The 27,675-nt window shown below is 42.2% G+C and overlaps 1 protein-coding gene across 1 annotated transcript in view; it reads left to right on the top strand.

The window, feature by feature from the left end:
* Positions 1–27,675, top strand: part of DPYS (dihydropyrimidinase) — a 66,101-nt gene that overhangs the window by 21,199 nt on the left and 17,227 nt on the right. The window contains exons 5-7 of the mRNA XM_044914277.1: positions 10,991–11,147; positions 12,594–12,735; positions 15,221–15,363. Of these exons, the coding sequence (XP_044770212.1) occupies positions 10,991–11,147; positions 12,594–12,735; positions 15,221–15,363 (442 nt within the window). The remainder of the gene's footprint in view (positions 1–10,990; positions 11,148–12,593; positions 12,736–15,220; positions 15,364–27,675) is intronic.

The raw sequence follows: 27,675 nt of genomic DNA, 5'->3' as shown, positions 1-27,675 counted from the left end.
TTTTGGAATAAATCATGGGTAGAAAACTATTAAACTTAAGTATGGACATTTTAATTTTATTTTAAATTTTAAATTTTATTTTATTTTTTGAATAGGTAAAGCATTTACATGGTCCCAAAGTCAAAATTACATATTAAAAAAAAAAAGTATTCTCAGAGAAACCCTACTTCCTTCCCTAGCAACTTCATCCTCCACCTCATTAGTAATTATTTTTATTAATTTATTTCTGGCCTATCTTTATAGTGTTTCTCTTTATGAAAAAAGAATATATGCATATTCTCATTTCTCTTTCTTTCCTACTTGAAAGGTAAAGTAGTGTATCTCGTGTTCTGTATTTGGCTTTTCTTTCTACTTGAAAATATGTCTTAAAGGTCAGCTCATGTTAGGTCTAGAGTTTCTCCATTCTTTCCTATGGGTGCAGAGTATGCCTCTGTATTTGTTCTAGTCCCCTACTGATGGACACTTGGGCTGTTTTCAGTCTTTAGCTCTTACGTATAAAACCACAGTGATCGCCTTATACGTATGCTGTTTTATGTGAAAGGTGTATTCGTTTTCTATCACTACTGTAAACAGATTGCCATAAACTTAGCGGCTTAAGACAGCACAAGTGTATTTTCTTACATTTCTGGAGGTCAGAGGTCTAACCCACATCTTACTGGGCTAAAACTAAGTTGTAGGCCATGCTTGGTTCTTTTCCTGGAAGCTCAAGGGGGAGAATCCCTTCCCTCGCTTTTTCTACCTTCTAGAGACCACCCACATTCCTTGGTTCACATTTCCCCTGCTCCATCTCCAAAGCTGCAGGGGTGGGTGGAGAACGTTGCATTATTCTGCTCTCCTCTGCTGTCCCTCCCTTCTGCAGTTAATCCGAGATAAAGCCCCTCTCTCAAGGGTCTTTATTTAGTCCCATCTGTGAAGTCCTTTTTGCCACGTAGGAGAACATAGTCACAGCTTATGGGGATGAGGACATGGAGGTCTTTGGGGCACCATTGTTCTGCCGGCCACAGAAAAGGATCCTCAGAGTAGCGTCCTAAAAAGTGGGACTGCTGGTTCAAGGGGTAAATGCATACATACTTTTTGGATACTGCTAAATCCCTTTCTAAAGAGGCTGTAAATAGGAAATATTTAAAATGTCAACCCAGATGTTCCAGCTGAGTCACACTTACTGTGGTAACACTTGTGAAAACCCTCTAATGTGCAATGATCAGAGGCAGCCGAGGTCCAGAATAAATTGGCACAAGAGGTTTCCTACGCCTGGCATGTGAACTCTCACATGTGATCAAGCAGGAACCCAGAGGGAGTAAGGGGTGGGTTGGGCATAAACAATGCCAGACTGTTCACATGGTGACTGTATCCGCCAACCCAAGGGCAGATCCCTGGAGAGTCTAGAGTGACAAGAGCTGGTGGACCACACTGACCTTTTGCTCATTTATTATCTAACAAAATTTCAGAACATGAAAAAGCAATACACATCTATTCATTGTTATCATGTTTAAATAAGAAACAGTTCAGCCTTACAGATTTATGATATGCACACGTCCTATCTGTGAATACCTTTGCCAGCCCATTCTATCATCAGGGCCCTACCATCAGAGTGTGTCCCCTAGAATGCAGCATCAGCATCCCCTGAGAGCTCGTTAGAAATGCAGAGCCTTGGACCCCATCCCAGACCCACTTAATCAGAATGTGCACTTATAACTAGAGCCCTAGGTGATTCATATGCATATTAAGGTTTGAGAATCACTGCTCCAGGAAGCACAAAAGGGATCCAATTATTAATTCTTTATTGTAGTAGCCTAGCGATACAATGCTATTAAGTTTGATGTCATTGTTGAATTGCCAACTATCTACCCAGAAGAGAGCAGCATGAGGGTTAATGATTATATAACAACCAACATTATTTGTTGAGTACTTAATATGTGCCTGGCATATATTTTAATATGTCTTATATCATTTCTTGTTTTACTATATATTATGTCATTCGTGCATTTTAATGTATGTTATCTTTTTAAACTATCATAACAATGCTTAAGCCAAGTTTTATCAGTTTTCTGACTGATGAAATTGAGGGTTGGAAAAGTTTGGTAAATTAAGCCCAAGATCACTTACTAGTAGGTGCTAAACCTGGAATTCAAGCCCAAGTCAGTATGGCCCCAAAGCCCCAATTTTTTCCATTCCTGTCCACTCTGTTCAAGAAGAAATTGGTTTACAGATTTGGGAAATGCAGATATCAAGTTTGTATTTAATTGGCTTTGGTTTTTGGCCTTACATTTAAAATTTTATTTAAAACATTATCATCATTTTGTTATTTTTTATCATTACTGAAAGAGAAACACATGGTTGGAGTGATGTCGCCAAGACGGTGACTTAGGTCGTTCCTGATTCCGCTCCCCCTCACAGGAGCAGCTAACATCTATTCAAGAATAAGACACACTGAGAGAATCCCAGAACACAGGGCTGAGACTGAAGCACCCCCTGCCACAGAGACCAAGACAGACTGCATTAGGAGGGTAAGAGAAGTGACTACACGTTGACTGCATTGCCCCTCCCCCAGGCCAGGGCAGAACCACAAGTAGAGGTCTCCCTTGAGCCTCTGGTTCCTCCAGTGGGAAAAGAGAATCCAGGGGGAGAGCCAACCTCCCTCAGCATTGTGCGTCACTTTGGGGAGCCTCTACTCTGGTCTGACACCGTGAGGATTTCAGGGGAATCCGCAGAGCTTACCCACTGGGAATCTGACTGTGGGGGAAGAAGGGAAGGGCGGCGACAACCAGCACACAGATTTTGACAGAGAGTTCGTACCTGCAGTTGCCCAAGTAGTAATCCCAGACAGCAGCTTTGCTCATCTGCGGAACCAAGTTGGGGGCACACTGTGGCCAGGGGACTCTGTGGGGGGCAGACCTGCCCGATTCACATCCCTAAACCAGGAGTTTTGCTGACCCTAGAGCCCGGTTTGCTCATGCCCAGGCAAGGAGCTGAGTCAGGGCCCCACCTGCTGTGGGAGGGCCTTCCGATGCCATCGGACAAGAAGGGCTGGCCACGACTCCCCGAAGCTGTGTGGCCTGGCAGTGCTCAAGCTCGGAGGCAAACAGGTAGAGCTGATCACAAGCAACAGGTAGAGCTGATCACACAGAGCAGAGCCAGCAGCAGGCACGGAGGCTCCCCGTGCTGTGCAGAGGCAGGAGATTCATTCAGAGCCAAGGCTGAGGGTAGCTCCTGACCCCTGCCAACCAGAGAGCCTGTTTGGGAAATTGAGAAGAGTCCAGAGCGACCCCCACCCCTCTTGCCCAGGCACTGGGGCTGAAACGTAGCCCCACCCGCCGTGGAGAGTCTGCTGGCCCCATCTGGCCAGAAGAAGTGGCGAGAACACCTGAAGCTGTGTGGTCCAGCGGCTCTCAGACCGAGAGAAGAGCGGACAGAAGCAATAGTTTTCAGAGCAAAGCCAAAGGCACTGTCTGGCCAGGGAACTTGGGGTGCAGGTCGGCTTGAATTAAGACAACAAACAAAAAGCCTGACCAGTTTAGAGCTGCTTCTCCCCCTGTGCCTGGGCAAGGAATCTAATTCATAGCCCCACTTGTCACTGAAGACAGCCTTCAGCCTGTCTGACCGGGAGACGAAGCCAGAACACAGAGGAAGGGGCACAGCCCGTTCACCAGCCCTCCGTGGGGTGGCCCTGGGACAGAGAGCAGAGCAAAACCAGTCCCTTCCCCTGGCAGAGCATTCAGTGTCCACGCAGGCTCGATTTGGGCCCTCAGACAATGAGCTGCAAAAGCCCTTCCCTCCAGGGCGGGGAAGCGAAGTCCTAGCTCCACCCCACTACTGAAGAGAGTACCCTGACCACCGAGTGAGCCTGACCGCAGCTTTCGGGTACCCACAGAGCCCACCCGTCAGCCTCACTTGGGTAGGGAACCAAGCCAGCCATCCCATCCGACTGTTCTCAGCCAGCGGCACACCCCCTCTCCCCCATCCCTATCCCCAGACCTCACACAGTTGCCTCGGCCAAAAATACACCATAACAGCAGGCCCCACCTGCCCAAAGACATTATCAGCAGACACACACAGAAATCTAAATTGAGCCAACTGGTGGATTGTTGCTGCCAAAGCAACCCTGTAAAGTCTGGAAGAGAACCCCAATTACTCAAACACACAGACACCAACGTAAGGAATCGAGGATCAGAAAAAAAATCAGGTAAATATGACACCACAAGAGGAAACTAGTCAAGCCCCAATAACTGACCTTAACAAAATGAAGACCTATGCACTGCCAGACAAAGAATTCAGAATAATCCCCTTAAGGGAGTTTAGTGGACTACAAGCAGCAGACAGACAACCACATGAAACTAGGAAAAAGAGGCATGAACAAAACGAGAAGTTTGACAAGGAAATAGTAACCATCAACAAACAAACAAAACCCCAGAAATCTCAGAGTTCAAAAAATACAGTAATTGAACTGAAGAATTCAATAGAGTTTCAAAAGTAGACTCGACCATGCACAAGAAAGAATCAACAACCAGAAGATAGGACCTTTACCCAGTCGAAAGACTAAAATGGAAAAAGAATGAAAAGAGTGAACAAAGCCTATAGGAATTATGAAACACAACAACAAAAAGAACAATATCATATTATGGGAATTCCAGAAGAAGAGAAAGAGAAAGGGACAAAAAGTGTATTTAAAGCAAGAACAGCTGAGAACTCCCCAAACCTGGGGAAAGAAACGGACATCCAGGGGCGCCTGGGTGGCTCAGTCGTTAAGCGTCTGTCTTCGGGTCAGGTCATGATCCCAGGGTCCTGGGATCGAGTTCCGCATCGGGCTTCCTGCTCGGCGGGAAGCCTGCTTCTCCCTCTCCCACTCCCCCTGCTTGTGTCTCTCTGTGTCTCTCTCTGTCAAATAAATAAATAAAATCTTTTAAAAAAATAATAAAATTAAAATAGAAAAAAGAAACGGACAACCACATCTGTTTCTTGCTGAGTCAATTTTTCTTTTTTTTTTTTTAACATCTTGGTCGTGCTCCTGGACTATGTTCATGACTGTCCTTCATAAGCTATTGCCATCCCTCTGCTTTCTTGTCTTCCTAAAATCTACCTAAACTTCTGGTCAGCTGTGGGCCCTCCTTCCTTCTCAGAGCCGCTGTGGGTCTTGCCCATCTCTCAGAAATCTTGGTGTGAACTGAGAAGAAAGAGACAGAAATGTACATTGTGTCCCCAACTTTAAATTGAAGCCTGAGCTTCCCCTTTGTTCCTACCTTGATGTTTTCTTTTAGCACTTGCGATAAAAAACAAAAAGCAGGTTACAGGAAGAAAGAATAAAAATGTCACGTGTAAGCCATTGAAATCAGAATCGCTTTTGACAGTTTGCAAGGAATTTAAATTTCATGCTTATTTCTGGTCTTAGTTCATCTAAATTGAGTAACTAGAACTAGGTTAGTTCTCATCCTTCATGTGAGAAGCCGCTTTTGCAAAAATGAGGTAAGAGAGCCAGAAGGCTGCCCCTAGAATGCTATCCTTTTTTTCTTCCAGAAGCAGCATCTGCCTCCCTTACTCCATAACCCACGTGTAAAATTGGACAAACCAGCTGTGTTTGTGTCATATATAGAAATCCCCATCTGCCCGGCCCCAGACCGCGTTCACTCATGTCTTTGTCCAAAGAGTGTATGTGTCAACATGTTTCACTGGCTTCAGTGACGCTTTTTATTTTGGTTTGAGTAATTTTGGTTATCAATGCCTCCACTTCTCCACGTATTGGCATCTGGAATTATTAATGGCCTTTCAAATATGTATCATTTACCTCTCCCTCCCCTTCCACTAGAACTCTCATGCACGTGGAGTCACTGTGTTTCTGGTGCTTTATTTCAAATGGTGGGGACTTCTCTCAGAACTTACTTCATGCTCTACTTGATGTATATCTGTTATAATTTGTTTTCCAACTATGACTGAAATTGTTAATGCTTTTTTTTTTTTTTAGTTTCCAGTTTAACTTGTCCTAATAAAGTTCAACTCTATTTTATATCCATATTCCTGTCTTTAGGGTATAAATAAGACTTTCATCTGAACTTATTAATAAAATGTTTTCTTTATGCTCTCACACACCAAAAAACCCAAAATTATTGGACACCAAATATATGTTAAGCATTGGATTTGCAAAAGTGATTATGTTAATTTTGATCCTCAAGTAACTTACAGTGAACTGAGCTACATTGTGGTTGGGGGTTTTTTCTTTTGTTTGATGTGGATTGGTTTTGGTTTTACTTACTGTAAAGAGCTTTACTTTCCAGGCTTATTGCTGTAAAGTATAAACTTCTGTTACAGAGAGGTTTTAGATGTCTTATTTTCCACTTTATTTAAACTCTGCCTGCACCCCCCCCTCCCCACCATGTTCCTCTTGTGTTTTAAAAGATGGGCAGAAAGGTCCACACAGGGGCCACTCTCTCTCTGTGTGGTTGCATTGACCATTGCTTGTGAGAGCTGAACAAGAATAAATCAAATCTTGTTATCACAAGCATGATTAGCTGATGCTTAGTAACCAGTGCTGTTCCCAAGGAAGGACTCACATGCAGCTGAGTCAAGGTGGATCTGAATCTCAGACTTCCTTTTTCTGTATGTGAACATCTGAACACTCCTTTGTCCTTTAAATTTAGAACAAGATGATTTACCTTATGTCCAACTGCAAAGCGGTTGAAGATTGGCCATTTTAAAACATTTTTTAAAAAAGAATTGTGTAACCATAAGGAAACTAACGTTTATGGGACATACTTGCTGTAACAAAGTATCACAGACGGGACAGTTTAAACAACAGAAATGAATTTTCTCATAGTATTGGAGACCAGAAGACCAAAGTGTTGGCAGAGTTGATTCCTTTTTAAAAAAATATTTTATTTATTTATTTGAGAGAGACAGAGATAGCGAGAGAGCATGAGTGGAGAGGGGAGGGAGAAGCATGCTCCCTGCTGAGCAGGGAGCCCAACGCAGGATTTGATCCCAGGACCCCAGGATCATGACCTGAGCTGAAGGCAGACGCTTAACCGACCGAGCCGCCCAGGCACCCCGAGTTGGTTCTTTCTGAGGGCAGTGAAGGAAGGATGTATTCTAGATCTCTCTCCTTGGTTTGTAGATAACTGTCTTCTCCCTCTGTCTTCACAATGTCTTCCTTCTGTGTGTGTCTGCATCCAAATTTCCTCTTCTTAGAAGGACTCCACTCATATGGGATTAGGGCTTACCCTAATGACCTCATTTTAACTTAATTACCTTTATAAAGGACCCTCCAAATACAGTCACATTCGGAGATACTGGAGGTAAGGACTTTAACATTTGAATTTTGGCAAGGGGCACAATTCAGCCCATAACATGAAGTGAACCCAGAATCGCAAGATGCTAGGTACTTTCATATGCATTAATTTATTTGATCCTCATGAAATTGCCACTCTAGAGAGACATTGTGACCCCACTTCATAGATGAGAAAAACTGAGGCTAAGAGCAATGAGTCATCTTGCACACGTCACTAACTAAAAAGTAGCACAATCAGGATTTGAACCTGAATCTGTTCAATCTCTATTATGCTGCTTCTGGATTTTCCTTCTCAGTCATTTCCTTTCTTTGTAAATGTAATATTTTTGAACCAAAGCAGAACCGAGGAAGGTTCTACTCTGTCCTTCTAGCTAGGAAAAATTATTTTTATAGATGTGTTTGGCTTTCTGTTGGTAGCCAATGCTTGCACTCCTGGGTACTCATGCCAGCCTGTCTGCATTTTTTGGCCTTTTATAACAGATCTTGGGACTTGATTAGGTGCTACTAGCAAATCTAGACAAAGTGTGAACACCTGCTCTATCGCTTTCATCTAATAAATGGGTTGTCTGGTCAGAGGGGAGTTTGGATTGGTTGGACATTTTCATTATTTGGAAATCTTTAGAATCTCTCAGAGGGAAAAACTCCTTTAAGTGGGAGATAGCATCACGAGTAGAGAGTCTTTTTTGTCTTGGGGCCAAACACTGGAGAGAGGAGAGACCCTATCTGGGTAGACAAGGTACAATGCGAATCTTGCTGAGACAGTGGGAGGAGATTAATGATGAAGATGTTCTATTTCCAGAGAGTTGTTGAAACCATCTGGTCTCAAATGTAATCAGGAGAGTACCAGACTAGGACAGATATAGCACTTTTCATTACTAACCTGCTAAGCATAGTAAATGAAACCAGTAAGTGAAATTGAAAAATTGCTCAGCCCCATCCACAAATGGCTTGTGGTTGACTTAAACATTTAAAAACATACATTCTTTACCAAGAAATGAAGAATGACATTTTACCTAGTAATAATGCGTATGTATGATACGATATCAAAATACTAGGGTTCTAATTCTGGTGTATCACTTACTACCTGCGTGACTTGGGCAACTTAGTTCATCTCATTGAACGTCAGTTCCTTTATCTGTCAAACCAGCATGGGGGTTGCCGTGAAGGTCAAAGAAGATACATGACCTTCAAACTATGTTTGCCAACTATAGAGTGCTATACATATGTTAGATATTTTTATTACTTTATTTTTGGCCCAAATCTAATAAACCCACAATTATGCTGAATTATCCAGTTTGATTCTCCAATTTATGGATTACCCAGGCTCCTTGTTTTCCTTCTCGTCTTTTACTTCTTGAATACTATCTGTTTTCTGAAAATGACTTAGAACCATTGTGAAATAGGGGGAAGAGTAATTAGGAATTTTTACTTTTACTTAAAATTTTAAAAGTATATTTGCAGATGCTTAATGGGGAGACTGTTGAAAATAGCCCCGTTAATGACGAGCTTGTTGTATATACACCAAAACTGTGGCCTGTCACATTTTAAAGGTGCTAAAGCCTTCCAAGGAGATTACATGTCATCTGGTTTCAAAACAGTTCTGGCAGACTCCTGGTAGATGCTGACACTTTTAATTTTTCCTGAGAGCTATTAAAATTGTAGAACTTTGGAACTGTATCCCCATCTCACCTTGATGGGCCAAATGATTGAATAGAGCATGTGACAAGAATCTTTTCTGTATGATGAAGCACCATGGAAAATCCTGAGTTGGCAGCTTGTAAAGTGATTACAGATCAAGTCTCTGAGTTTTTCATTGTCTGAACAGCTATCTGTATGTTCTCTTGGGATAGGAAGTCTCTCCATACCCGCAAATCAGATATGGGGTCTCTCCTGCTATCTCTCCAGCAAATAGTACATTACTTCTTCATTCATATTAAAAAAGGATTGCTTCTTGTCCTACACACCAGAACAAGATATTAATGGTATTTCTTTTTTTCTGGGAGTAAGACAGTAAGAAACAGAAGGGGGATGGGGTTCAGTATGTGTGTGTGTGTGTGTGTGAGAGAGAGAGAGACATGAAAGTGAGGGATCTTAGCATTGGCTATGTTCTTGGGGGGTAACTTTTATTGACCATGATACTTGGTTACTTAAGAAGCAAGGTTTGTTAGGCTTCAGTAAGCCTTGTTTCGTGGTTTGCAAGAGGAAAGTGGCTAGTTTAGGGAAGAAATGATCTGTGAGAGGGTGCTACATTCCAGTTGAATATGACGTAGGAAGCTGGTGGCCATCCACTGTCAGTATCCTCTGATGAAATGAGTTAATTTCAGTTCTCTATCAGGATTTTGACTGAAATCCACTGTCGGACTAGCCAGAGCGAACCAGTTCCATGTACAGGCATCCCTTACTCTGTGTTCACCTCTGTGACTGCTTGGGGATGATCAGCTCAATGCCAATGCCAGTGCATCTATTATCCCAACAAATGCTAATCAGAGAGAGGATTCTGATTTTAAATTCAAATTCACTATGCACTTTTTGCTTTTCTAACATTGTGTGCTCTTTGATGGCCTCATTTGCATGATTTTTAAAATGTGCATTTCTGGCTACAATTTTATTATCTGAGTGTTCTTTTATTTAACATGAGTTTTTGGAGGAGTTTTGTGTTTTTTGGTTTTGGTTTTGGTTTTTTCCTTAAGGGTATGAAGAGATTCTCAGTCGATTTGTAACAGAGATATGCTGTGGTTGAATGCCATATGGCCATGTGGTAATTGTCAGAAGGGTAGTGTTGCATAGAATTTAGGGCTGGCGTCAAAAATGCCTGGATTCAGAGCCTACCTCCCCAACTCCATCTATGTTATGTTGAGTGCATGTAATGCACCAGTACAGAAGTTATTTAACCCCATCAACTTGATTTTCATCTTTTAATGGGGATAATAATAGCATTTGCCTGGTAGGGTTTCTGAGATAATTTCTTGAGAAGGGCACACATATCAGCCAGCATTTGCTAGACTATGCTGCAGTAACAGATGAATCTGAAATATCAATGGTTTCCAAGTACAGTGACTTATTTCTCGTTCATAGTCATGTCCGTCATGGGTTGGTCTAACTCTGTTCCATATTCTCTTCATCCTGAGATACAACTGAAGAAGCAGCCTGTGATAGTCTAAGGACAGAAGGAAAACTCATTGTGGCTATAACAGCGTCTGCTTGGAAGCAGCACATGTTCCTTCCATTCGTATTTAATTGGCCAAAGTAAGCCATGTGGTCAAGCCTAGTATCAGTGAGTGGGTACGATCACCTACCACGGCATGCACTGCGCCGGAACATAGTAAATGCTCACTAAGCAGTAGTTTTCATTTTTTATTTATTTATTTAAGATTTTATTTATTTATTTGACAGAGAGAGACACAGCGAGAGAGGGAACACAAGCAGGGGGAGTGGGAGAGGGAGAAGCAGGCTTCCCGCCGAGCAGGGAGCCCGATGCGGGGCTCGATCCCAGGACCCTGGGATCATGACCTGAGCCGAAGGCAGACGCTTAACAACTGAGCCACCCAGGCACCCCGTAGTTTTCATTTTTAAAGCCTGCTCACAAAAGGTAACTTATAGTCTGGGATTCCTATCATATTTTGCTAGCACAGAGAAGACTAATATTTATGTGTTTGTCAGATGGTTCTCTTGAGAGCAAATTAAGGGACTGAATGCTTCCTTTGAAATTTCCAGGGAAAGTGGTCTATGGAGAACCCATCGCAGCAAGTCTCGGCACAGATGGAACTCACTACTGGCATAAAGAGTGGCGCCATGCAGCCCACCATGTTATGGGGCCACCCCTGCGACCGGACCCTTCAACACCTCACTTCCTCATGAATCTATTGGCTAAGTAATAATTTAGCAGATGATTGTGAAGGGTTTTGCCAAAATGAGGTATTATGTGAGTCTCGGGTTTGAGCATAGGACATCTTATCATCTGACCTTCCATTGACCTCCAGTGTTCTGTTCTACTTGACATCATAGGCCGTGGGGAGTCCCTCACCTGAGACCAAAAAAACAGTGGCTTAATTATGGTATGGTGTCAAAATCTCTCCTGGACACAGAGAAATCAGATAATTTTTATAAAATTTTACTCTCCTAATTTTTTCCTCATCTTTTCTGTCACTTATTGCCTAGAACCCGGTCTCTTCATTATGTTTTGTTGTTATCATTCACATATTCTTGAATATTTTTCTATGCTGTTATAAGCCAAGAGGCAGATGTGCCTGTATATATCCGACAGGTTATGATCTAGGGCAGAGCCACTGTAGGGGTGAAAGGCAAAAATCCTGCCCTCAGAGAGGTTATCCCCATGAACAGCCATCCAGACCATTTTCAGAGATGCTTCTTTCTGGGAAGTTATGATTACTTTTCTTGAGAAATACACCATTCATGGACACCCCAGCGCTCCCCATTCAGATACTAGACCCAAGTTAAAGAGTTTTTCACAACATTCAAGAGTTCATTTACCTTTTTCTTTCAGCCTCCTTCCTCCTGCACATGTCTACATCTCCGAGATTATTCACAATTCAAAGCAGGGCTATCTGTCGCTGGTGACATGAACATCCTCGGCCAATGTCACGTCTCTGTCATCACAACATTGCCATTTGGCCAGGGGCTGCCTCTGTTCATGTGGGTCCACTGAGGTTCATCTTTGTGTAGTGCTCTACTCACAAAGATTTTTCACTTACATTTTTGCCAGTGATCCTAAAATAATTATCACCGAGTACATACCATCATCAATTTCTAGATAAAACTGAGCATTGGACAAACTCATAATCATAGAACCAGCAAGTGATGGAGCCTAGAACCAGTTTTTCTGACATGAGTATGATCCTGCATCACACTTCTTATAAGAGTATTATTTTCCAAAAGTGCTTTCTAAAATAGAGATGGGGGGCGCCTGGGTGGCTCAGTTGGTTGGGCGACTGCCTTCGGCTCAGGTCATGATCCTGGAGTCCCGGGATCGAGTCCCACATCGGGCTCCCTGCTCGGCAGGGAGTCTGTTTCTCCCTCTGACCCTCCTCCCTCTCATGCTCTCTGTCTCTCATTCTCTCTCACTCAAATAAATAAATAAAATCTTAAAAAAAAAAAAAAAATAAAATAAAATAAAATAAAATAAAATAAAATAGAGATGGGTATGGCTGAAATATATACTTGAAAAAGCCACTCATTGTCCATTGCAGTTTTCTGACTTTCAGTTGAGAAGGGCATCAGAAGAACAGGAAAGGTTCTGGTAGTTTCCTTCTGACGTCTTTTATCTACTCATCCCACACTCTTGTGTGTTCTATTTCAGTGGTGATCTAACCACAACAGGAACTGACCACTGCACTTTCAACACTTGCCAGAAAGCTCTGGGGAAGGACGATTTCACTAAGATTCCCAATGGGGTGAACGGTGTTGAGGACCGGATGTCAGTAATATGGGAAAAAGGCGTGGTGAGTTTCACAGCATCCAGCTTGTTTTGCTTAACTCTTTAGCCAGGATCTGGCTCATTTCAGGATCAGAGTACCACAAACCTTCAGAGAAAAGCTTTTTGATTGTTTTTATTAGAGTGGAGACTGGGACTGCAACACTATGACCATTGTCACCCCATCCTCCAGGATAATAGTAAAAAATCATTTTGATCTCTGCATAATTGAGTTTAGAAGATGCATTGCATCATTATACAGACATTAGGGGGTAAATTTAGATTGGGTACCAAGAGGTTTCCTCTCTAACTCTATGAAATGTTATAGCCCTTCTACCTGATTTCTTATTTTTGAATCCCAGTTCCTCATGTCTCACTAGTGTAAATACTTGGAATGATTGAAAATACAGGAAGGATTTTTATTATGTTCATATCTCCTTTTCATGAAATTTTTATAGATGTCCCTTTTTGAGGATCTTTGAATATCATATTTTTGAAACGGCTGTATAAAGTCACATAAATAATAATCCAAAGTCTAGAAAAAGAAATCTTTTAAATGTCCATGATTTAAAAATATCTCCCTGAGCATGGAGAAGAATCAGGTGGCTAAATGTTCATATGTTCACCTGTCCCTCCACTTGACATGTGTAGCTGTACAATCAGTGGGGAGACTTGCCTGGTTGTACCTGGGGCCACCATTTTCATGTCATTATCATCCATTTCTCAGAAATCCTCCCTTAGATGACATATTACCCTCCCTTAGATGACATTATCTCACACCTCAGAATCCCCTCCACATACCTTTCTTTCTAACTCCAATTATTTACCAGTTCTTGTCAGTTGGATTTCTAACATGTCTCCTTATTTCCATCTTCATGTTTACTACTCTAGTTTGAATCCTGCTCTTGTTTGGACCATTGCAGTAGTCTCGCAGCTGGTGCCCTTACTACCAGGCTCTCACTTGCCTATGCTATATGCCTATGCTATCTATCCTCTAGCACCAGTGCTGCCTTCCAAAACCAAAGGACTATTCATGCTACTTTCTTCTTTAAAACTCTTTAATATTCTCCATTACTTATAGGATGATATTTGAACAATCAATTTACATGTAAGGATCTTCAAAACATCTCCATAGCCCTATCTTTTGCTAATCATCCTTTCAGCCCTTTGTACCTCTACCCTAACTCTAATCATCCCAGATGATTCCTCTTCCTCTTTGCCTGGATTTTCTTGCTAAAAGTTCAACCTTTTTCTCTGAACTCGTGCTATTAAAAGAGTCTGTTCATTACAGCAAACTTTCATAATATATCAAGTGTATAAATGACTTTAAAATAATTGATCAGATCTGTACCTCTGAAACAAATAATGCAATATATGTTAAGAAAAAAAAAAAAGAAGAAGAAGAAGAAGATAGCGGGAGGGGAAGAATGAAGCGGGGGAAATCGGAGGGGTAGACAAACCATGAGAGACGATGGACTCTGAAAAACAAACTGAGGGTTCTAGAGGGGAGGGGGGTGGGAGGATGGGTTAGCCTGGTGGTGGGTATTGAGGAGGGCACGTTCTGCATGGAGCACTGGGTGTTATGCACAAACAATGAATCATGGAACACTTCATCTAAAACTAATGATGTAACGTATGGGGATTAACATAAGAATAAATAAATAAATAAATAAATAAATAAATAATAAATAAAAAAATAATTGAATATTTCTTAATAATGTACAGAAACTATGTTATTTTATGAAACATTGAGATGGTTTACTCATGGGAATATTACTCTCAGGATGTGATTCTTAATCATTTTGTGAGACATGGACACATTGAGAATTAAATAAACCTTAAGGATACTCCTAACCATATAAATGTACATAAGGATAAACTCTCAACATTAAAAAAAACAAATCATATGGTTTTAGAGAGACCACATTTATCCAAAGCTTGTCCATATTAAAATCTCTTTTAATAGACTGTCCATGATTATTGGTTCATGTACATTTCAATAGCACAAAATTTAATCTCTTGAGTTGATTTTTCCTCTTTCTAAAAGTCTTGTCATCTGATTTAAAGGTCTGTCTTATTTTTACTCTATAATATTTTACCTGTTGTCTACATGATCATCTCATAAATCTCAGGTCTATAGTAAATAAGCTAGATCATAAATGTAGTAGGTGGTGGTAGTAAACTCTAAACAAAAATTGAAAATACTATTGCCAATGTTTCGCTGTTGTCTGTGTGATTCTGGGAAGGATGGAAAAAATTAGTGACGGGTGGGGGTTAAGCTTAGGTTTGTGAAAAGTTGTCTTCAGGCTTGTGTTACCCCATCATCCCCATCATTATCATTATGATATAAGACTTAGCAGCATCCACAGAGGTGTTTGGCTCTACAATATAAGAAATTAGGTGCGGTTCTGTTTGATTCTAAGAGATACAAGTCTTGCCCTTTTATTGATAGGAGATGTTTAAGTACATGGTCATTAAAACACATGCATTTTCTTTCTTGAATTGTTTTACAGCATGGTGGTAAGATGGACGAAAACCGGTTTGTGGCAGTTACCAGCACAAATGCAGCTAAGGTCTTTAATCTCTATCCAAGAAAAGGAAGAATAGCTGTGGGATCAGATGCAGACATTGTGATTTGGGACCCAAAAGCCACCAGGTAAGTCTAAGTTCTTGTATTCCTTAGCTTCTCCATGGAGAAAAAGCACTAACTTGCAAAGAAATTATTTATTGGCCTCAATCAGACACTTCTTATTAGGTGATTTATTTACCATATATTTTGAGCCTGTGAACAAGATAAGAGGTTTTTTTTTTTTTAAGATTTTATTTATTTATTTGAGAAACACAGAGAGAGAGAACGAGTGAGGGGGAGGGGCAGAGGAAGAGGGAAAAGTAGACTCCCTGCTGAGCAGGGAGCCTGACATGGCTTGATCCCAGGACCCCGAGATCACGACCTGAGCTGAAGGCAGACTCTTAACCAACTGAGCCACCCAGGTGCCCCAAGATAAGAGTTTTGATATACAGACATTCCTTTGTTTCCCTTGGCATAGAGGATACAAAAGTTGTGTTGCTTACCACTCCCTGGAGATGCATTTGTGTGTAAAACCAGTATGAATTTACCACTTCAGTGGTAAGCTTGGCAGACACTGGAGTTCGCTTGGAGGAAAGGTATAGAGAGCAATGAAGAAAATAGGAGGCTTAGGGCGCCTGGGTGGCTCAGATGGTTAAGCGTCTGCCTTCGGCTCAGGTCATGATCCCAGGGTCCTGGGATCGAGTCCCGCATCGGGCTCTCTTCTCCTTGGGAGCCTGCTTCTCCCTCTGCCTCTCTCTCTCTGCCTCTCATGAATAAATAAATAAAATCTTTAAAAAAAAAAAGAAAGAAAGAAAATAGGAGGCTTAGTTTGAGAAGGGCTGACTTGAAAACTCAAAATAATTACAGCCTTTTTAAAGCTTTCAGATAGAAAAATTCCAGCACAAAGGATGTCACTTTTAGTTAGCCAAATTTTCCAGTTGAGTTCCTCTTGAGCTTATCATTCCCAGTAGACTCCAGCTTTTTGTTTCCGATTTCCATAATTCTATGTTAATATTGCAGATTTGGCAATTTCCACCAACTCAGGAAAGCGTTGAATAGAAGCTGAAGCTGTGGTGATTTCTCCTTATAAGACATTAGCACAGACAACATCTGCATCCCAATTTGTGTCTTCCATAACCTTTACATCTGTACTGGAGAAAATCCCACATGCTTTAATGTTGTCGGGGGGGGGGGTGTGCGCGCGTGCATACATGTGTAGATAGGGATGCATAAGACCTTCTACCTCCACTGAATAGGCATTTATTCCAGGTCTACTAGGTTTATTATTGTACTAAGCGAAAGTCTATAGTTTCTTGGAGGTGCTTTTGTCACAAAGGCCCAGAGGCAATTGAAATGCTCCTGGGCTACCTCTGGGGAACAGAAGACGGAGAAGCACTAGGGCTACCACTGCTATGAGCTTAAAACTAAGCCCCGGATACTCCCATAGAAAATGCTTGTCTTTTGTGGTTTAACACTGTCTGGGCATTCATTGTCCCAGTTCAGGCAGCCGTTCACGTCGTGGGCAGTCCACGGTCGTTGCAAAGCATTAGTGGGACCGGGTACCAGCCTGTTGCTGGCTTACAGTCATGCAGCGCAGTACATGGTCCTAAGATGCCAACAAGGCACAACTCAGGGTCTGCGTTATGATGTTAACAAGGAACTATTGCTGGGCGCCTGGGTGGCTCAGTTGGTTAAGCGACTGCCTTCGGCTCAGGTCATGATCCCAGGGTCCTGGGATCGAGTCCCACATCGGGCTCCCGGCTCAGCGGGGAGCCTGCTTCTCCCTCTGACCCTCTCCTCTCTCATGCTGTTTCTCTCTCGCTCGCTCTCCAATAAATAAATAAATAAAATCTTAAAAAAAAAAAAAAGGAACTATTGCTTATTTAAGGACTAAATATCTGGTGGTCAAATCATCTAGGCACCTTTCCATGCAGAAGAAATGAAGACAAATAAAACCAAATTTGGGGCAGCTCCTCTACTAGACTAGAAAAACTGTCCTTGGGAAGACAAAGGAAAAAAAAAATTGCTTGGATTTGGATTAGTCTGTGGATGCATTGAACATGCTGTGTTTAGAGTTCCTGATATTTTAAATATCACTGCACTCACGCTATTGTACGCCCAGCAGGGGCCCGCCCAGCATCATTTCTGCTGTGATTCAAAGAATTTAGGCTGCCCCCAAGTACTGGGACAGATAGATCTTTTGAAATGATTTGTGGCTTAAGGAAATGATGATTCTTAATCAGGAAACCTCAAAAATTTCAAAAGGGAGAAAACGATCACACAGAAGAAATATTTGTGAAAAATGGTGTTTTTGAAGCATTGCATCTGGGAGAGTCCTAATAATGATAATAATTAGCAACCATTTGCATTTGCACAGTTCTCAGTGGTTTTATTTTTTATTTAAAAAAAATTTTTTTTTTTAGATTTTATTTATTTGCGAGAGAGAGAATGAGAGACAGAGAGCATGAGAGGGAGGAGGGTCAGAGGGAGAAGCAGACTCCCTGCTGAGCAGGGAGTCTGATGCGGGACTCGATCCCGGGACTCTGGGATCATGACCTGAGCCGAAGGCAGTTGCTTAACCAACTGAGCCACCCAGGCGCCCCAGTTCTCAGTGGTTTTAAAAAATGCTTTGGTATCTGAAACGTGACTTACAAGGTAAGACAAATAGGACTCCCCCTTACGGCAATGGGAAAACCATAGCACAATGGCGTCCGTGAACAGTGTCTTTGACTTTGCCAACTTTTATGTTTTTCATGAGATTTGGCACCATGCTATTTCCTGACACCAGCGCAGAGTACTTTATACTGTATGTGCTTGTTCATGGTCTGTATTTTCTTCCAATCAAGTGGGCCAGTCACAGAAAGATTTTTTGGATTTGATTCTATTCTCTATTATTCCTTTTCAAGGTGAGGGAGAAATAAAAATGGCCAATAGAGTGATCCAGCCTCATTCCCGATAGCGTGAAGAGCCATGGGAGGCCGTTGCCTGTGGTTCCTCTTTTTAACCCTACACCTGGCATCTGTGGCAGGATCTACCTTAAGAGTCTCCTTGGCTGTTTTCATTTGTGAGGGATGACACCAGCTCAGGGGTAAAGCATTGTCTTCCTTAGACAACTGGACAAAGAGAAATGACCCAAACCTATGGGTGTGAATAATTCACTTACTTTATTTCCACATATATTGTTGCTTGGGGGATATTTATAGGCTGTGATTATGTCTCTTTGAGTCATGTTTTTAGATGATATAAATTTGGAGCATTTTTGCACAAGTTTGAGTTGCTGATTTCTATAACTTTGTCTTGCCCTTCCTTTCTTATTCAGTTGTTGCAAAAGAGCACGTAACGATCCAGATGTTTACTTCTTATTTTGTCGGCTCTATCTATTACCTGCTTCGTGTCCTTCATTTCCCATCCAAGAAGAACTAACTTAAGGTCAAACTAACAAGTTTCTCTGCGTTTAAGTTTCTTTCTATCTCTCTCTCTTCTCAATTCTCTAGTATTTCTTAAGTGATACTTGTCCTTCACTTTATAGCAGTCATGATAGCAGAAAACTAAATATTTACATTTTCACATATGTGTCTCTGGGATAAAGATATGCATTGACATTTAATCACAAGCACTAGATCTTCTTTACCTACATCTGCATACGGTGTCTGCCTAGGCACAAGGCTAAATGAAAACAGCAGAGCTCCATCCGTGCTGAGCTGGGAACCCAGGCAGGTCAGTTATGGTCTCTGAGTAGCCTCCCTCTCATATGTAAAGTGAGATTATTAATAATTGTTATGCCCACCTCATCGGGTTTTTGTTAGAATCACATGAAACAGTGTGTGTGAAAATATGTTATAAACTAAGAAATTGTTCCCCAGAGACAAGATATGTATTATCCTGATTACTTCCTGTTTATCTATGTGAGCTGGTGTCATTCTTTGCTGTCCATCTTCATTTTTAGGTGTTCTCAGCTGTTTGCCTGAGGTGTCCAAGAGGCCGATGAACCAGAGGCTTCTATTTCTCTGACCCTCAGATTCTTTTAAAAAATGGGAGACCTCTTTGTTTTTCTTTTCCTTTTTACTGTCCTTTTGAAAAATGGAGAAATATATATCTTTCCTTGGCAGGATATATTGAAAGGATCCAGCCCCCCTTTGGATTTCTTTGAACTTCTTCTGCATCTTGCTTCTTCAACCCTTTAATTTAAGAATTTTCTCTAAGCCACCCTCAGAACGTTTTGCACTATCATGATTGATATTTTTCAGTGTGAAAACTGCAGAATGTGGGAAACAGGAGAGAAGGGGCAATTGGAGAGGAGGGTTCATAGAATAATGAATCTGGAAGAATAGTTGAACAGGAAGAAAGTGCATTTATCATGCTTCCTATCAAAAGAGAGAATTTTGGGGAAACTGTGGATTCCTTATCTAGGTCGATCATAGCTCTAGCTTTCTCTATTCTTGGCCTGCTTGTTATGAGAAAGTTGCTCATCTGGGCTGGCTGTTCCTGACCAAAATTTATGCTGATGACCTCAACAAGGACCTTTCTGAGTCACGACAATATTTTTAACCTTCTCTAACTGCCCATCCACCACCCGGAGCCTCCCCCCACCTTTGACGCTGTCCCATCTTTGCTGTGAGAGTCTGTCTCTTCCCACCTTGCAGACTCAGCTCCGCCGACCGCTGCACAGCTGCTTCCCAGAGCGGACCACGGTCTTTACTCACTGTCTTCCTCCTTCATTAACATTCTTGAAGTCAAATCCAGTTTTTAAAATAAATCTTTTATTTCAGAATATTTTTAGATTTACAGAAAAATTGCAAAGATAGTACAGAGAGTTCCGTATAATCCACAGTCAGTTTCCATTATTATTCCTATGGTAGATTTTTTATAATTAATAAACCAATATTGATATGTTACTATTAACTAGAGTCCATGCTTTAATGAGATTTCCTTAGGGGCATTTTATTTTATTTATTTTCGAGATAGGGAGAGAGAGTGCGAGCACCCGCAGGGGGGAGGAGCAGAAGGGAAGGAAGAGAGGGAAGGGGAGAGAACCTCAAGCCGACTCTGAGCTGAGCGTGAAGCCAGTCCCAGGGGCTGGATCTCACGACACTGAGATCATAACCTGAGCTGAAACCAAGAGTGGGTGGCTTAACTGACTAAGCCACCCAGATGCCCCAAGATTTCCTTAGTTTTTACCTAATACTCTTTTTCCTGATCAGGATCCTATCCAGGACACCACACAACATTCAGTCATCATGTTTCTCTAGGCTCCAGTGGTCTGTGAGTTTCTCTAACTTTCTTTGTTTTTGATGACCTTGAAAGTTTTGAGGAGTCCTGGTCAGGCATGTTGTGGAATGTCTCTCTGTTACGATTCTTCTGATACCTTCCTCGTGATCGGCCTGGGGTTATGGGTTTGGGGAGGAAGACCAGAGAAGTAGTGCCATTGCCATCCCATCCTCCCGTGGATACACGCTATCAACACGACTTATCACCGCTGACGTTGATCTGGATCAGCCGGCTGACATAGAGCTTCTCAGCTTTCTCCATTATACAAAGAACTCATTTCCTCCCTTTCCAGATTGTACTTTTTAGAAGGAAGTCACTGCGCACAGCTCACACTTAGGGAGCAGGGAATTATGCTCTAGTTCTATGTTTTAACCGATTCTACATCTTCAGGACCTGGCCCAGTTCAGCACAGAGTAGAAGCACAATGTTGAACGGGTGAGCGAGAAGGAGCCAGCCTTCCACACTGCATGTAGGAGTCACGTGACTAAGAAATGGCAACAAGCGCATCATATACTTAAAGTTTCTAAGAGAGCAGATCTTAAATGTGCTCACCACAAAAAAAGAAATGGTGATTTTGTGACATGATGGTGGTGTTAGCTAATGCTTTCTGGTACTGATTTTGCACTATGTAGGTTTATCAAATCAACTTAAATTTACCCCTTGTTATATGTCCATTATATTTTAATGAGGCTGGTGAAAAATAAAGAAATGGCATGAAGGAAAGTTGGAAATATTATATTCAGCAGCAATTACAGTGAGAGGAAAAGTAAAGAAGAATAGCATTTCCTCACCTTATGCTTTTAACTTATTGCAAGTTGTCAATAAATGATTGTTGAAAGAATGAATCAAGGTGAATGTGAGTCGAAAGGATTTTTCCCAGGAGAGGAGGAAGAACTGCTCCACTGGTCTTATTTTCTCTGTGTCTTCTTCATTTTTGAGGTCGGGGAAGAACTAACTTGTTAAGCAGCTGTTATAGAGAAGAAAATGAAGCAAATAGAGTTGCGTTCCTGTGCTCCTTCATTCATGGGGTCACTCGTCATGGGGGGCACCGCCGTGGGCAGGACCTAAGGGTCCACACTCTGTGAGAGCCAGGCCCCACCTTTAGGAAGCTGACAAGGGCAGAAGAGGGGAGGAGAGGAGGGGAGGGGAAAGGGGAGAGGAGGGGAGGGGAGGAAAGGAGAGGGAAGGGGAGGAGAAGAGAGGAGAGGAGAGGAGAGGAGTGGAGATATAATGTCAAATACTCTCCATCTTAGAAGGAATGGGTTAAGAATATCACAGGAGAGGCGGAAGCAAGATACCACTGAAGTTCAAAGATCATTCTCACCTTCACACCGTCGTTGGCATAGGACCACATTGGAGAGGACAGTCAGTGGGGTTTCTGTCCCTGAATGTCAAGACTAAACATGAAGGCAAGATAAACCAAAGGTCTGGGAGGAAGGAGTTAAGGCCGGGGATTACGTGAGAGAACAAGTTCAGGCTGTGGAAGGAAGCAGGAAGGTGAGGAGGTCATGGGGTGCCTCTCTCCAGTTTTAATTTTGTTTATTACAGACAGAGACAATTTTAAACAGAGCTCATCTGGTGCAAAAGCATCATTTAATCAAATGAATACAATGAATATATCTATGGTTTTTTTTTTTTCTTGAATGGCACTGTCTTTTATTTTACCTGCCTGGTTTTGATATTAGGTGAAGGCTGGTGATGTGAGGGCTTTCCGTCTGGCCGCACCAACACAGCTGGGCCACAATGTTCCTTTGAAATTTCCCGAAATATTTTAACCAAAACAACTGCCCGGCTGACTCGTTAGTATCTCAAATGAGAGCAGCATGCATTTCACCCCAGAGCCTGAAGGGGGCACCCACAGCCCACACTGAGACCCAACAGGGCCATTTGAGGTGCTGGTTATGCGAGAACGAGCCAGCCTCTGGAGAATGGATGTGTTTGCTAATGATTTTTGGCTTCATGGTACATAGATGTTTCCCCCTTTTTCTAAATTCTCATTATTTATTAATGGCATGTAGAAGTAAGTCTGCTTGCAACACAATCTGTAACCTTAAAAACCCGAGGGCAACCAGAGCCAAGAAAAAGCAATGCAGCCCTGCCCCCTTTATTCTTTTTTTTAAAAAACCTGTGTAAAGCCAGATGATTCCAGGATGAGAAATCTGACATGTGGGATGAATGTGAGAGAAAATTGGGAGTGGGAGTCTGTAGAGAAGGTTTGGACATCCTAATGAAAGATGACCTACGATGTTACCAGCCTACAAAAAGTGCCTGCAAAAATCAACTGCAGTAGCTCTTCTGTGTCATTGCACAATGAAAACAACCTGCATTTGGTGCATATGGAGCATCCACCTTTTTCAGAAGTAAAAAGAGTCTGCTGTGTTCAGCTTGATGGCTCCTTGAGCCAGTGTCTATTGGTTGTGACAGAGATATGTGTCCTAACGCTTCACTCCTTGGGTCAAAGATTCAAATTTAAGGACACATTCTTTATCTAAATTTTTGGCTCGTTTCTGTAAAATATTTTGGTACTTAGAGTCAAGGGGAAGAAATCAGGAGTAGGATTTTCATGTGATGTCAAGAGAGAATCTTGTGGCCTCGTGTGGTCAACACGGAGACCCGTCAAATTGGCCAACTTGTTAAAAATCATATTGGGGGGGATGGCATGTAAGTTAACTTGCAAGCTCACAGCAGCGGCAGTAACTCACGTTCTGGCAATTTAAGACTATCCTATGAGCTCCAGTTCTTTGGTATTCATTAAATAGCACTTAGTTACTATGGCAACTGTCCCTTTTCGGTATTTATGAGCTACAGGATATCTCACAGCATCTCAAGCACGCGAACACATAGTTAACACATTGTGTGCACCAGAACGTTTAATGAAGACTTCTAGCTAGACCGTATTCTGCAAAGCAGGCATTATTTTGCTCACGGCTATTTTCATTTATTATTTTTTAACTCAATTATAGCAGGCTTTGACCTTGAATCTACCATTCTTAAAGGCATTGTGCATCTCTCCTGCTTAACTTCCTTCCCTTTCTCATGGAAAATAGAGAAAAATGAATTTTACTTTATATGCAGTAAGGAGTAATGACTTGTCGCCTATGAAAGTGCCCCTCTGGATTCTGGAGGGGGCCTTGCGTGTGCAAGAAAGCAGGGGAAGAATGACTGTTTCACCCTTGGGTAATGGGGGTTGTGGAGTGTGGGGACAAAGAAGAGATAAGGGAGAAAGTGCCCTTTGGCGAATAGTGATGGCTTCTTATTATAGCTATATTATCAGGGACTGTTTCACAGAAGCTTCAGGCATTTTCCCCTGAAGTTGCACACTGGGTATCGTTTGACTAACTGGTACACTACAATCTTCCTCTTCCTCAAAACTAGCATGCGCACACACACATACTAGCACACACTCACACCATGCACATAAACACAGCAACTGCATTTCTTTTTCTTTTTTTTTTTTTTAAAGATTTTATTTATTTATTTGAGACAGAGAGAATGAGAGACAGAGAGAACGAGAGGGAGGAAGGTCAGAGGGAGAAGCAGACTCCCTGCCGAGCAGGGAGCCCGATGTGGGACTCGATCCCGGGACTCCAGGATCATGACCTGAGCCGAAGGCAGTCGCTTAACCAACTGAGCCACCCAGGCGCCCCATGGCTGACCGACTTTTAAAGGCAGAAATGCAGTTGCTGGGCGCCTGGGTGGCTCAGTTGGTTAAGCGACTGCCTTCGGCTCAGGTCATGATCCTGGAGTCCCGGGATCAAGTCCCACATCGGGCTCCCTGCTCGGCAGGGAGTCTGCTTCTCCCTCTGACCCTCCTCCCTCTCATGCTCTCTGTCTCTCATTCTCTCTCTCTCAAATAAATAAATAAAATCTTTAAATAAATAAATAAATAAATAAAGGTCTGTTAGCCTGAAGACTCTGCTCGTAACGCCTGTTTCTAAGCATGTTTATAACTCCTCCCCCAGTTCCCAAACCCACACCATGGTGGTGCATATGCGTGGGAGGAGAGGGTGGGAGGCCCAGGCCTCGTACCAGGTACGTGGGTGGAAATGACAGTTTATGCCTGGTTGTTCACTGTGTCGTCTTGCGTCCATTCATGGAGGCCACGTGGTGTGAAGTTAAGGTTGTCCCGGCTATGCTTTGCACAACTACAGGGGCACCCTTCTCGTAGTGGTGACCATAGATGTAGACAGTAATTATGACTGTTTTCCGGCAGATGATAGCAAAGTATCTTGAGGAATGAGTGTCTTTTGCTAATCCACACAAAATCCTGCCCATCTTCCTGGTTCCCGGGGGCACGAGCAGAACCATAGTGTAAAGCGAAAGGCTTTGGGGTTTAATTCCTTTTACTAACTAGAGGTGACCTTGGGAATGTTACTTAATTTTTCCGAATTTCGGTTTCTTTCTCTGTAAAATAGGGATGATGATAATGATGGTATTTTTTTCATAGCATGGTCTTGAGTATTTAAAAACAAAATAACTAAAATGCTTGGGACAGAATTAACTAATGTCCAGCAGTGCTTGGCATACAGTAGGTGCTTAGTTAGTAGGAGTAGGTGGTAAGTGGCAGTAAGGTTGTCAATTTATTGAATAGGTGGGAGCTATTATTAACTATGGCTGCGATTCAAAAGTCCCTGCAGTAACGACTTAATTCAGACATGACCAAAAGATACTAGAATTCTATTTCATATAGAAGTTCCATCTCCTGTGTGTCTTGCTCACGTCCAATTTTCACCAAGGAGGACTAAAATTGAGAAGCTTGGATGGATTCTTTTGGCTGAGATAACTTTATTAAAGGAGGACTCAAGTGCCCCCAGAGCTGACTCCTTTGAAAAATTGTTTGCTGTGAAACTGTTCCAACCAACCACCTAGGATTTATTTTCTGGCCTTCAGAAGACATTTGCTTTTTTAAAAAAAGTTTTGTTTTTGTTTTGTTTATTCGACAGAGAGAGACACAGCGAGAGCAGGAACACAAGCAGGGGGAGTGGGAGAGGGAGAAGCAGGCTTCCTGCTGAGCAGGGAGCCCGATGCGGGGCTCGATCCCAGGACCCTGGGACCACGACCTGAGCCGAAGGCAGACGCTTAACGACTGAGCCACCCAGGCGCCCCTAAAAAAAGTTTTTGACTATGCATGCATAAAGCTGGTTTTGCTGATTACATATGGGTAAAATTTTAACCACGATTTATTCCAGCTTATTTATTTAAATATGCTCTTATGCAACTGAACCTTTCAAGTGAGCTGGAAAAGATTTCCAGGACTTCACTACTAATGGCACTTTTTTTATTTTTTATTTTTATTTTTTAAGATTTTATTTATTTCTTTGACAGAGAGAGACACAGCGAGAGAGGGAACACAAGCAGGGGGAGTGGGAGAGGGAGAAGCAGGCTTCCCGCCGAGCAGGGAGCCCGATGCGGGGCTCGATCCCAGGACCCTGGGATCATGACCTGAGCTGAAGGCAGGTGCTTAAAGACTGAGCCACCCAGGCGCCCGGCATTTTTTTTTTTTTTTAAATTATAAAAGAAAAGCAGCTTAGGAACAGATCACAGTAACCCATTCTACCGTTGATCACTTGCCTTGGTCAGAGTAAGCACAGCTTATTTTAAGCATTAGGGTAAAAAATAAACACAAAGGGGACGTGGTTGTACAAAAAGCATAGGCTTTTCTAACCAAGCAGCTACTATATTTTTCTTTCTACCTGACATATATTATCTGTTTTTCTGTCTTCGGCATTTGCCTATCTTATTAACAGGTGCATCCCTAGGTTTCAAAACAGTGCTGTTACATCACATGGAGGAGCTCAATAGTTATTTGTTGAGTGAATAAACCAGATACTAATAGTCTTGGGCCAATGAACCAATGTGTGATTTAAAAATTTCGGTTGGGCTTTGTTTATCTGTTCCTTGAATTGGTTTAAGATCAGTTTTTACATTACTTCCTTTTGGGTTAAAGAAAAAAATAATAATTCTTGGCACTTCTACCTCCTCCTTCCCCAACGTAGGGGTTGGCAAAGAGGAATTCCAGAGTCAGTGGCCAGCAGCGTTGCCAGAACTGGCCAGGAATGTGGCTTAAGCCAGGTTGGATCCTTTAGTGGGTCAAATAATTCTGGTTTTTGCCCAGACTCACTCTTAATTCTGGCCACTTATCTTAAAAACACGGGAATCTTGGTTACAGAGGAAACAAGAAAACAAAGTGAAAATGGATCAAAAGAAATTTAATATCCGTACCTGGAAAGAATCCCAGGGTCCTTAGATTCTGAAAGCACAGCAAAGAGCCACGGCTTTTTACAAAGGCCTTTGGGGAAAACATCAGTAAAACTGCGCCCCTCCCATCAGAAGAGGATCACAGTGGAAGTCTATTTGGAGGCAGTGAGTGATGTAGGGAAGGGCAGTCTTTTCTAATGGCCTGAAAAAACTCCAAAAAACTTAATTGAAGCTGATCTACCTTTTCTTTTTAAGAGAACAGGTTCTCAACGTATGGTCCCTGGGCCGGCAACATCAACGTCATTTGGGAATTTATTAGAAATGCAAATTCTCAGGCACTACCCCAGACTTGCTGCCTCCGAAACTCTGTGGGTGGAGCCCAGCGACCTGTGTTTTAACAAGGACTCCAGGGGATTCTGATGCATATCCAAGTTTGAGAACCACTGGTTCTCATGGAATTAGAGAAGACTTTGGGATTCATAAAGTCCAGTTAACTCCCTAAACAGAGTTCTCTATGACCTTGCTTGATTACTACTAGTTTTAAGGAAGTTACTACCTAACCAAACTGTTCAGTCCTCCCTGGGATGGCTGTAATTGTTAGGATGTTCTTCCTTTGGTTGCATTCAAAATTACCTCTTTCTAGCTCCTAAAATGTTTGCCTCTGGAGCTATGCAGAATTTATCTATGCTCTCATAAGATAGTTTGTTCATTCATTCATTCATTCATTCCTTCATTCAAATATTTGAAGAAAGTCATTGGCCCCCAATAACCTATCCCATCACCAAATAAGCATTCCTGATCCCTCAGTAGATCTTTAGGTCCATGATTAGCAGAATCCCAATGTCCTGACCAGGCTCTGTTCACCCTTCTCTTGACACACACCTGTCCGTGTCCTACAAAGATTCAAATCCGAGAACTGGACATGATTCTGCC

This window comes from Neomonachus schauinslandi, chromosome 4 (genome assembly GCF_002201575.2).
Source record: "Neomonachus schauinslandi chromosome 4, ASM220157v2, whole genome shotgun sequence".
NCBI classification, from domain to species: domain Eukaryota; kingdom Metazoa; phylum Chordata; class Mammalia; order Carnivora; family Phocidae; genus Neomonachus; species Neomonachus schauinslandi.
Note: the sequence above shows the minus strand (reverse complement) of the source record. Positions and strands in the feature narration are given on the sequence as shown.